The 11156-nt window shown below is 37.4% G+C and overlaps 2 protein-coding genes across 2 annotated transcripts; both read right to left on the reverse strand.

The window, feature by feature from the left end:
* Window positions 1-410: 410 nt before the first annotated feature.
* Window positions 411-4245, reverse strand: LOC106308844 (probable protein phosphatase 2C 5). Its single transcript, XM_013745956.1, has 8 exons — window positions 4230-4245; window positions 2462-2664; window positions 2200-2371; window positions 1907-2124; window positions 1686-1793; window positions 1462-1587; window positions 906-1135; window positions 411-808 (listed from the first exon to the last, which is right to left on the reverse strand). The coding sequence occupies exons 1-8, from the start codon at window positions 4243-4245 to the stop codon at window positions 589-591; spliced, it is 1293 nt and encodes a 430-aa protein (XP_013601410.1). The 3' UTR covers window positions 411-588.
* LOC106308268 (kinesin-4) lies at window positions 3964-10018 on the reverse strand. Its single transcript, XM_013745417.1, has 17 exons — window positions 9540-10018; window positions 9013-9212; window positions 8582-8725; window positions 7629-7874; window positions 7475-7546; window positions 7320-7388; window positions 7087-7251; window positions 6900-6981; window positions 6717-6812; window positions 6459-6635; window positions 6269-6375; window positions 6020-6198; window positions 5509-5924; window positions 5245-5408; window positions 4980-5165; window positions 4463-4896; window positions 3964-4380 (listed from the first exon to the last, which is right to left on the reverse strand). The coding sequence occupies exons 1-17, from the start codon at window positions 9661-9663 to the stop codon at window positions 4245-4247; spliced, it is 2997 nt and encodes a 998-aa protein (XP_013600871.1). The 5' UTR covers window positions 9664-10018; the 3' UTR covers window positions 3964-4244.
* Between the last annotated feature and the right edge of the window lie 1138 nt (window positions 10019-11156).

The following is an 11156-nucleotide window of genomic DNA, read 5'->3' on the forward strand; positions in this document are numbered from 1 at the left end:
TGGTGTACAAAAGAGTGAGATGAGTGATGGTATTTATAGTGAACAACAATACATAAAATAACAAAGATAGTGCTTAATTTGGTAAATGAGTGAGAGATCATAGTGTTTGATGAGTAGATGATCATAGTGCTTGAGTTGGTAAAGGAGTGGATGATCATAGTGCTTGAGTTTGGTAAAGAAGTGGATGATCATTTCAATGCTTAATTTATAACATATATCAATTTATTATGTACTTTTTATGTTGTTTGGCCCTGACAAATACCACAACTTGAAGTTTAGTGGAAACAATTGGTTTGATAGTACAGTTTACTACGCTGGCTCATTCGTATCACCACAAGAAAAAAAAATAGACCTAAAAAGAACATCAAAGAATGGCTGCACAATAACCAAATATGAATTCTACTCACAACTTGGAAAAGCCATGTTAATATATTAGCAATTACCAATCAAAACACACATGTATCAAGGTAAATGTTCAGCATAAAGCCAAAGAACACAAACCAGAGGCATATTTTAAACAATGGATAAGAAGAATTGGGTCTATTCTCTACATAACATTTATCATTTCTCTCAAGACAAAAGTTGGCTTCAAGTGGTCACTGAACCTTTGCTTGGTCTTTTTCCTTCCATGGCGTCTTTCTTTTTCTTGCATATTGTGCATAGGAAGGGACCTTCCCATCGCTTAGATGCTGAGGAGATGATAGAACCCTCGTTGCTTGATAGAGCTTCACCTGGAGATTGGTCTACTTGGCATACAGCACATTTTAAGAGCCCAGTGTCCGTATTCGAGGGAAGATCCTTTCCCAATCTGCATATCAGAACACCAAATAAAGACAAGAATAATTATCAGTATCTGAAACTCTCAGTTACTATTTACTAAACAGGTTGGCAATATAAAGATTTACCTATCTGCAAGCATAGCAGAACCTTCTTCAAACAATTCTTCAACTCCGACAGAAGAAAGCTTGTTTCCGTTCTTGTTGTTGGTATCAGTATGCTTTTTCTTAGAAAGAAATGCAGTGAATGTGTTCTGTTTCTTCTTAGGAGTTGGAGCCGAGGTAAGATGATCAGATGGAACTATGTCAACAACTACACAAGTAGTATCATCCTTCAACCCTTTTGTTCGCAACGCTTCCTGGAAAACAAACATATGATTCAGATTTTATGAGATTCGCCTAGGCAAAGTTATTGATAAAGCGGTGAGGAATAGACTGAGTTCTCTTAAGGAAATGAGAGTTCAAACTATGAAGGATGGCTTAATCATTTGGCTAGGGACGAGGATACAAGGCTCTTAGGAGTATAATTTTGTTTCATAAAATTCTTGTAATATCAGAAAAATGATTTAGAATAGCAGCTCATTGAAGTAAACATGTTTTTTTGTTTGAATAAATTTTACATTCATTAAAAAAAAAAAAAAAAAAAATCTAGATCAGAGGATGTTAATGAGGTTAAAGAACAAACCTTAACAACAAGTTTAGCAGCAAGTTCGGCGGATAAACCACGACAAGCTTTGGCAGCCATGTCAGAAGACAGTATATCCCAAATACCATCTGAAGCTATAATGAGTCTCCCCCCAGCATCTGAAAGCTGAATGTACAGATGATGGAAAAAAAAACATTTAGTTCAGTGTCTAATGATAAAGCCATTGATGAAAAATGCACCAAGGGGGGAAGAAGGGGACTTACTTTCACTTGCTTAACATGAGGTATTGGGACAATATATTCTCCCACATCAGTATCCCCAATGGACCTCGAAAGACACAAACCACCAGGCCAGCATCGAAGCGGGCCGACCTATTATGTCATCAGAATGAAAACAGATAAGTATCATGGCAAACATTACAGCCCCACCACAGGCCAAAAACACAGTGAAGCATGTAAATGAAATCTACAGGACATGACCATACCTCATTGCCACCAAAAACATTGAGCCTTCCAACCTCGCCCCCACTGGCAGTTACGCGTTCCCTCTCTTCAACGTTCTCTTCCAGCCTGTGATCGACAGTCAGCAGAGAAACCACACCACCTTGGGTGTCTAATATGCAGCGTGAGTCCCCAACAGAGCCGACAGTGATCGTCCAGCCATCAATTATAACAAATGTCACCGTCGTCCCAGAAGTCTCCCCTGTAATCAGAAAACAGTTAGAGCATGCTCGAAAAAAGAAGAAGAAAGCAAGGGACTTTAAGCAATGAGCTGGACCTTTCTGCTGAAACTCAATGTCGGTTTTGACAAACCCTGCAACAAGAGCCCTAGGAAGAGCTTGAAGCCACTCTTCCCTAGTTGCACCCTGAGGGATAGCACTCACCACATTATCCAAAAGACGTTCCTTAGTATATATAGCAGCCGAGTTACCATTATGACCATCAAATATCTGCCAAACAAAAACCAAATTAACAAAAAGCTTTCGACTTTGAGAACGTGAATGATTGATTACATTACAAAGAGAGAATCAAATCTTTACCCCGAAAACAGAGAAGGCGGAGGAAGGATCACCAGGAACCCTCTCACAATCAGTCTTAATCAGAAAAAAGTCTTCTCCTTTCTTAGCGAGAGCAGCTTGGCCATAGATGAGTAAAGGCTTCTCCAGCTTCTCGCTCCTCAGCTCCCTACCGATGAGGGTCGCAAGAGGAACAAGCGACTCTTTCGTCCTCGATGCTTTCGACGCTTTTAATGGATTTTGTTCTAATGAAAAGACGACTAGTTAACGAATATATATATACATCAAAGCATACATATCACAACAAGTGTTCCATGTCGTGTACCCACAACAATGCTTAAATTTTGGATCGGGGATGTTGTATCATGAATATTCTTATACAACTAAAAATCAGTGTAAGCGACTGAAATGAAATATGAAAATGTTAAAAACAGAAAGAAACTTGTCTTGCTTTTAAAAAAAAAAAAAAAAAAAAACTTGTTAATGATAAAGACAAGTACTTTACTTGAAAGCAAACATCACTGAGTCCAAATCAACCAAACAGATAGACAAAAACCCTAATCTAAAATGGAATCGAACAAAGAAACAGCAGAATCAGGTAAACGAGCACTCACCAAAGAGAAAGAAGAAATCTCAGTGGTAGATCTAGCGGAAAAGCTGTTTTTTTTTTTGTAATAATAATGCTGAGTTCCTTCCTCGAGGATTTCTACGGGCGGTTGAGGGTAAGCGAAATGGGGAAATTTATCAGCCTGTAACCGCGTGAACAAGAGAAGAAGAAGAAGAAGTTGCTGCAGATTATTTTTTTTTGCGTGATTTATTTCTCAGATTGGGCAAGAGAGCAAAAGCGACGCGGGTGTTCGAGACAGCTAATTTTATCCTTTGAATGACGAAACTACCCCTAGAAAGTGACAACCCCAATCCAATCCACTTTTTCCAATTTTTTTGGTTTTGGTTTTGACTATTTTTACTTGGAGCAGTTTTACATCACATCCATTTTAGAGTCAAACTGCCACTAATCAATTAAAAGTAGCTAAACAAATACTCCTAATCATTTTTTTAATAAATTGCTACATTTTTTTTTTACAAATTTCCCCTTTGATAAAATATATTTACGAATCCATATTAGCTTAGGCTGAGAGTTGAGACTAATAACACACACTCATCATCTTTAAATAAATAAATTGCTACATTTTTTACAATTTTTTATTTGAAACTTACATTTTTTCAACAAATTTTTCCCTTTGATAATTCGCTTCTTATATTAAAGTAGCTAAACAAATACTAATCACCATTTTGTTAAATTGCTACACTTTTACAAAATCTTGTTTTTCTTTGATAAACTACATTTACAAATCCAAATCTGGTATATTTAGGCTTTGCAAAACAAAATAATGGTCCTTTTATGGTCAAACTGTTGAGTGAGCTGACAACTTTGTTAGTTAAAAAATGCATATTGTCTTTTTTTAACAAACAGTATAAAATAATAAAAGTAGCCATTGTTGAGAAGTAGTATACAATATATCGACAATCAAATTACAACGAAAGAAATACAAGAAAAACCCCATAGGATAGAATGAATGAACAACGTTTTGTTGAATATTCATTAGAAAATGCCACCCAAAACAAACAAAAAATTACATATCCAAGTATACAACCTATGGGCTATGGTTCACACTTCACACACACGTATTCCTACTCTTCGTATATGGCATGTACATGTATGGCTACCACATATGAATGGGCTCGCCAAAACCAAAACCAAAAACAAAAACGACCAAAATGTTTATATCACCTTTGACTATTATCATCACTTAGGATTCTGTCTCTTCTTCACAACTACAGTGTTACTACTCTGCCTTGTAGATGAAGTTTGTCCTGGTGAACTACTTGCTCCAAGCGATAGTCTCCTCGTAGGCGCCGGTATAAGCGAAGGTAACATACTCCTGAGATCGTCATCAACATATTAGCTACAACAACAACAAAAACATTCCAAAAATCATTTATATAATAATAAAAGAAACTCACTTGGTTTTAGTTAGACTCTTCCTTAGCTTGGTCGATGAACCCGAAGATCCATTAGAGGAGGCAGCTGCTCTAGGCACGTTCACTTGAACATTCAACTGCCACATCATGTTAGACGACTCAGACCCATCGCTCGTCGCCGTTTCATCAGACTCATTCGCTTCTTTTTCGTATGGTATCTTCCTCACCTCAAACCCTTTATCTACCACCACATTGCCGCCTCGTGACGCTGGTTCACGTTTCAAGCTGGACACTCTCTTATCTAGCTGCGTTTGTGATTTGTTGTTACTACGTGTGATCTCGTCTTCGTGTTTATCAACCCATTCACTAATCTCCACTTCCTCCTCTTTCCCATCTGTAGACGGGCTTTTCCAGGACGGTGGTGAAGAACCAACTAGTCCTTGTAAGTCAACGCTCGATGCAGAGTCGCTTTGACCCTGCAAGTAATGTCACTGTACATTATGAGTTTCAATGTGTGTGGTTGTTGGTTGCTGTGTGAAGTTTTGTTGTGCCCTTTTACCTCAATGCTGTTGACGTCATCAACCAGTGATGGCTTGTGTTTTGTCTGAAACTGTCTTGTGTTTGCTGATTTAGAGACACCAAGTGACTTTCTTCTGAGGAGTTTATCAGGTGTAATGACTCTTGGGATCTGCGTTTGATCAGACTCGCTCTCCTTTCTCGCCAGTGCTAGTTTCAAACTAGCAATCTGAAAGCATAATATAACAACTATTAATGATTTGGACAATGTACAAAATAATGTGACAATTTATTGGAGAAAAATGGACCTGCTCCTTGAGTTCTTTAACCTCAGAAGTATCTTTATTCACACGAGCAGCACCGAGTTCAACAGTGGCCACTCTCTCCGCAAACTTCAAGGTGCTGAGTGTTTCTCCCAGAGTATCTACTTCAGGGCTTATGTGTATAAACATGAGCGTTTTCGCTTGTCCTCCTACACAAAACAATTATATATACTTCAAATGGAGTTTGTTTACAAAATATTATAATGTTAGACCAAAAATAATAATAATATATGTTATAAATGATTTTACCTAATGAGTCCTGAAGCAGTTGAGTGAGTTTGCTATTGCGATAAGGGATGTGGTTGTTTTTCTGAGAGAGAGACGCAATCACGTCTCCAAGAGCAGATAGAGACTTGTTGATGTGTTGCGCCTCTTTCAACCTATCACCAGTGACCTCAGACTTGTCCACCCTCTCGCTTCCAGCAAGATCAACCAAGTGCATTGAGCCCCTTAGAGTGGCTCCTGATGTCAGATCTCTTCCTTGAACATGTACTGTCAGACAACTGTGAGAGCGACTACTACGGTCATTCATGGCTGTGGCGCTGACCGCACGGTTCTTCTGGCCAAGATTCATCAAACTAATGACGTCTGAAGTTGTTGAGACTGGTACTAATGTAGCTTCCGGAACGTTGATTCCATCTTGTGAACTGTTTCGGATCTCTAACGTGTTCCAAAAGTCAAGGAAAGTAAAAAAACAAAACGGAATATGATCATGCAAAGAAGCATTAGAAGACAAGACAAAGTCTTAAGAAAAGGATATCTGCTGGTTTGGCCATTAGTGGCAAGGAGGTCTCTGACTTGCTCGTTGTAGATTTCAAGCATCTGAACTGAGATTTTGTATGAAAACGTTTCTTTCCTCTCACTTGAGAGATGAAAGAGATCGCTTAACGCTCTGTAGTTCACTCCTAAGCTCTCTTCCGTCAGTTCATTAGGTCCCATCTGATAATTTAATCATAAGAGATTAGGCCACATGGTGAAAATTATTTCAGATTAAGTTTGAATACTTTACCATGGTGAAAGTTTTTCCGGATCCTGTTTGGCCATAAGCAAATATGCAAACGTTGTAACCATCAAGAACAGACCGGATCAAAGGCTGAGTGTCAGAAAACACCGCCTCTACAAATTTGAAAGTTGTAAAAAAACCGTTAATATTCTTGATGAATCCAATAAGTACACAACAAATGGATCTTGATCATTACCTTGAGATGCTGAAGGGCCAAAAACTTTGTTGAATGTGAATGACTTGCGACCTTCTTTGCCGTACTTTGAAGGTGTAGCTATTGATATAGTCGACTCCTCTATGTGATCCACTGTGGTCAAGACACTTGTTTGTCCAGGTAAGAACGGTCTCACTCGACAATAAACTCGTATACTCCCTGTTATAATATACTCATATTAGACTCACTTTATATAAGTGTGACTTGGTGGTTGTAGCGTTATGCATTGTTGTGCTCTACCTTTGAGGTCCTGGACTTGATTGTAAAGTTTACGGTTCTCTTCAAGAACTCTTTGATATCCTGTAGCTGCATACGCAAGTCCATGCAAATGCTCGCCTAACACCAAGAAAAAACGTCTCAATAACGATCGTTTGTGACCATAATTGAATTAAAAACCTATAGTATCTATAAGGTTGTTCTTACTTAAACTTGTAAACTCTTGCTGGTACTTCATTTGCAAGAGACTAAGACCCGCCTTTACAGCCTTTATATCTTGTTTTAGTTCCTGAAAACATATACATCTTCCGCATTAGTAATCACGATAATACAAAGTCTTGGTATAAAGAAACAGTGTGGCACATGCATATTTAAGTGTTCAGTGGAGTTATACCTCAGTATGAGTTTTCTGTCTGTCTAGAATCATTTGCTGCTTCTCTGCCTTGTCTTTTGAAATTACATAGACGTCATGATCTTGGACTTTTGATACTTCAGCATTATTAGCTTGTGAAGCTTCCATGTTGTTGTTTACCATCTTTGTCACATCTTCTTCTACGTACTGAAAACATGTAAAGTATAAGAGAGACATGTTCTTGATACAACTTAGATAACTAATAAATTGCTTACCATTGCGCTCTGTGTAGCCAATCTACGTTCATATTCTACCATGACACTTTTCAGCATATCTTCCACAATCTGTGGAAGTAAACAAGATCAGCATTACAAAAGAAGATGTGTCATTTGATAAGTAAAAGAACTGTGTGAATGTTGTTAATGCTTACACTGGGAACTTCTTCTTTACTCTTATCAGAAAAAACAGCACGGACAATGGCATCTATTGAATTGGCACTTCCCTAAAAAGGAAAATTGTAAGTTGAGATTAGTCTAAAATTCAAAACAGTATTATTGTATTTTGAATTAGGATAGCTCACTAACTTCATTTTTGGTATTAGAATCAAACAGAGGTTGTTGTTCACTGGATGGAGTGTAAGAAGGGCTACTTGTTGGGACTGCATCCACAGATGCTTCCGAGTCTTTGCGTTTGTATTGTTTTGCAATCCCAAACGTGGTTGGTTTCGAAGTCACAATGTATCTCCATGTACCGCTTCCACCGCTCTGCTTCCACTCGCGGTATGACTTGAGAGCCAAGACACACTCCACTATTCTTGTGGATTTACCTCCCTGGGATCACAACATCAAGCACGAAACAGAACGTGTGTCAATGTAAATTAACTCCAACATCTTGCTGTCTAGTTTAGTAGAAATAATTAATTACTAAAATGCTAATCGTTAGAGAAATAAACGCTGCTTAACAAAAAAAACGAAAAAATACAGTTTTTAACAGATCTTATCGTTTCTTTTTCCAGCACTAGTGGTCACACCACGACCCCACCACGACTATGCCATCGAAGTGTCTGCAACTTATTGGACCAAATGATGGAAACATAGATCGCTTCCAAGCAGAGCCGGCCCTTGGGCCAAGCCAAGGAAGCAGTGGCTTCCGGCCTCATTATTATAAATAAAATTTCGGCCACAATTTTTCAAAAATTACCTGTAGTCTGGTGGCAACATATGAATGTTGCATACTCTCTTGGCCCAACCTGGGTTCGAAACTCAAAAGAGTGGCCTATTTTTTTAAACTTGAATCTGGTATGGGATTCCTTAGGACCGGCTCTGCTTCCAAGCATGCAACCGACCGTTCTAGATTTGTCTAGGTAGCCCCTCCGGCAAGGTAGGTCAAACTGCCTTGATGACAATTGCTTTACATATCTATACTACTAGGCATCATGTCTACTTTAGTTACAATTCCACTACCAGGTATTGATACTAGTAACTATAATCATCCGTGATAGGATTCATCTATTAAGCTTGTGATTTGTTCCCATTACCTTCTCAAAATCGGAGACTTCAAATGTAGGAATACCCATTTCCTCCACAACCACAAGAAAGTTTCGAAGGTTCTCAAAGTACTGAAATGCAGATAGAGCTGCACCTTCTTGATTAACAAGAGGATCATTTGGAGCTTCAACGACCTGTGTAAGTTTCGTAGCAACATAACCAAAGACTGAGATCGTGAAGAAAAATGGTCCCAATCACAAAAAAAAAACATCGGCTATTAAAATATTAATTTCTGAAACACCTAAGAATACAACACAAAATGGTACTAATCATGCTTTGCACTACTTTACACCGGCAGGCCTAAAGGTCTTTCAAAAGTCTTTAGAATAGAAAAAATATTCTCTAAATAAAAAGCATATAGTAATATTGAAGAAAAAACATATGCACAATAGTAAAGAGTAAATAGGTGAGAGAGACATACTTTTGGGACAGCACCAGGTTTAACTTTGTTGAGGACATTGCATAGCAAAATGCCACTTCTCAATGCGATTCTGAAATCATCTTCAGAAGGATCTGCAGGCAGGTCTCTTCCTCCAACTACACCAAGCGTGTGTCTTATCCATCTTGCTGCTTCATTCCTTTTCAAGTCTGATGGATCTGCTGGCAAATCTCTTCCTCCAGCTACACACCAAATTGAGTTTTTTTTTTCTTTCTCAAAAACGGATGTGTATTAAAGTCTAAGAACATGTAGACAAATAAAAGGTTTCTAATAGACTGATCAGATGGTTAAGCTCATAATGATCTAGGACAAACAAGAAACGTCAAGATTCTTCTTATTCGATCAAGTCAGAAGCTCGTGATAGTAAACCTATGCTCGAGAATGACAGAAGTAAACAAGATCATAGGCAAACAAACATAAACAAGAAGCGTCCCAGATTCGATGATCAATTACGAACCCTAGTTTAAGAAAATCGAATGAACCAAAAAAGGAAAGAACAGGGGACGTACAAGTTTCATCGGCATTTTTGGAACTGGAATCAACATCAACGCTAACTTGAATGTTACGTTGTTTGATGAAGTCCTCAAGGATCGATGCCAAACAGAGTCGTGAATCTTGTTGCTCCGTCGCCATTAAGAAACGATCAATGCTTTTAGCTTGATCAACAAGACACCTCTCTACCTTTCCAAATTCAACTCCTGAGCTCCGACTAGAGAATCTCACAATCAAAATCTTGAATTCTATAGGACTTTTCTTTTTCCAGAAGCGAAGAAAGAAAAATCAAAGCTGTGTAGATATACAAGGAAGGATTTTCACTTAATGTGTAGAATGTTTGCTCAGATTTATAAAGAAGATCAAGAAAGTAAGAATATTCGAGAAAAAATATAACTTATCTCTCTCTCTCTCTCTTTTTTTTCTTTATAAGATCAAAACAAGAAAAGAATGATGAAAAAAAAGAAGAGCCACGCATGAACCCAGAGGCTCCGAGTCTCCTGGGTTTCTACAGATGGACAATTTCAATATAATATAAAAAATCCTTTTATTTTTTCGATTGTTAATTACTGCTCTGTTTTAATATGTACGAACATATATAGGTGTGTTGAAAAGACATTTAGCTCAAAGAATTTATATTCCGTATATTTATTTTCAACCATCTACCATAATGGTAATAATAAGTTGGCATCCTCCAAATACGTTTTCACAAAATCTCTAACCATTAATGTTCATAATTAATCTTTGTATCCGAATGATTTTCACTAATGTCACCTAGGTTCAAATCTCAGAACAATATGCATATGCTAGTTATATACGAAAAATTATAAGTATACATTATTTGTTTACTAAGATTTTAATTGGTCAGGTTAACCATTAATAGGGAACTAGGATAAGACCCGCGCCTTGCGCAGGGTTAGGCAATGAAGTTGAGATTTTTTGAACTGGACATGATTCAATATTTTGAACATCCAAAGAAACCGTACATGGGTAATGTTTTTTAAAAAAAACATCCAAACCTTAACATCGCACAGAACCATATCAATGGTCTCACCACCACCACCAGTTGTTTGTTTCCACAATCGAATAACCTTCACCTTGATCGTCCAGCTGGTTTTGAACGGTTTCAAATCGACAATAGAAGTAACAGATGACATATTTTGTGAATCGATTGTTTGTTCTTATTGGCAGTGTTGCAATATGATGTGCTCAACCAATGGTGAAAACCGATCTTTTTTTATAGTAATATATTTTAGGTTAAATGAGTCGATGATTAAGAAAAAATCTAATATTGCATTTAGGGTTTGACTGGTTCAAACGCAGCGGTTGCGGTTGCGGTTGCAGGAGTTTGTGGATGCGGGCGGTTGCGGTTTCTAGCGGTTTTAAGAGATTTGTACGACTGGTACTGCGGTTAAAAATTGGTGTGTTTGCGGGTGACTTATGACTGGTTAACTACCAAATGCGGTAATAGTCAAATAATAAATTAACAATATTTAAATTTAATATAATTATAAAAATATCAAAAATCATAAAATTATAATAAATATAAAATTTCTATTTAGAAAGTTATAATTTTAATTTTTGAAAATTTATTGAAATTGTTTTTATTATAAAATTTTATAATATTAATTAAA

Source organism: Brassica oleracea, chromosome C8 (genome assembly GCF_000695525.1).
Source record: "Brassica oleracea var. oleracea cultivar TO1000 chromosome C8, BOL, whole genome shotgun sequence".
Lineage (NCBI taxonomy): Eukaryota > Viridiplantae > Streptophyta > Magnoliopsida > Brassicales > Brassicaceae > Brassica > Brassica oleracea.

Coding starts and splice junctions, on each gene's coding strand:
- LOC106308844 (XM_013745956.1), bottom strand. Junction 2,372..2,461: donor CCGCCTTCTCTGTTTTCGGG/GTAAAGATTTGA, acceptor TTTGTTTGGCAG/ATATTTGATGGTCATAATGG. Junction 1,136..1,461: donor CTGCTAAACTTGTTGTTAAG/GTTTGTTCTTTA, acceptor TTTGTTTTCCAG/GAAGCGTTGCGAACAAAAGG.
- LOC106308268 (XM_013745417.1), bottom strand. CDS start 9,663: ATGGCGACGGAGCAACAAGATTCACGACTCTGTTTGGCATCGATCCTT. Junction 9,213..9,539: donor CAAAAATGCCGATGAAACTT/GTACGTCCCCTG, acceptor TTTGGTGTGTAG/CTGGAGGAAGAGATTTGCCA. Junction 5,925..6,019: donor ACTAATGGCCAAACCAGCAG/ATATCCTTTTCT, acceptor CTTTTGGAACAC/GTTAGAGATCCGAAACAGTT.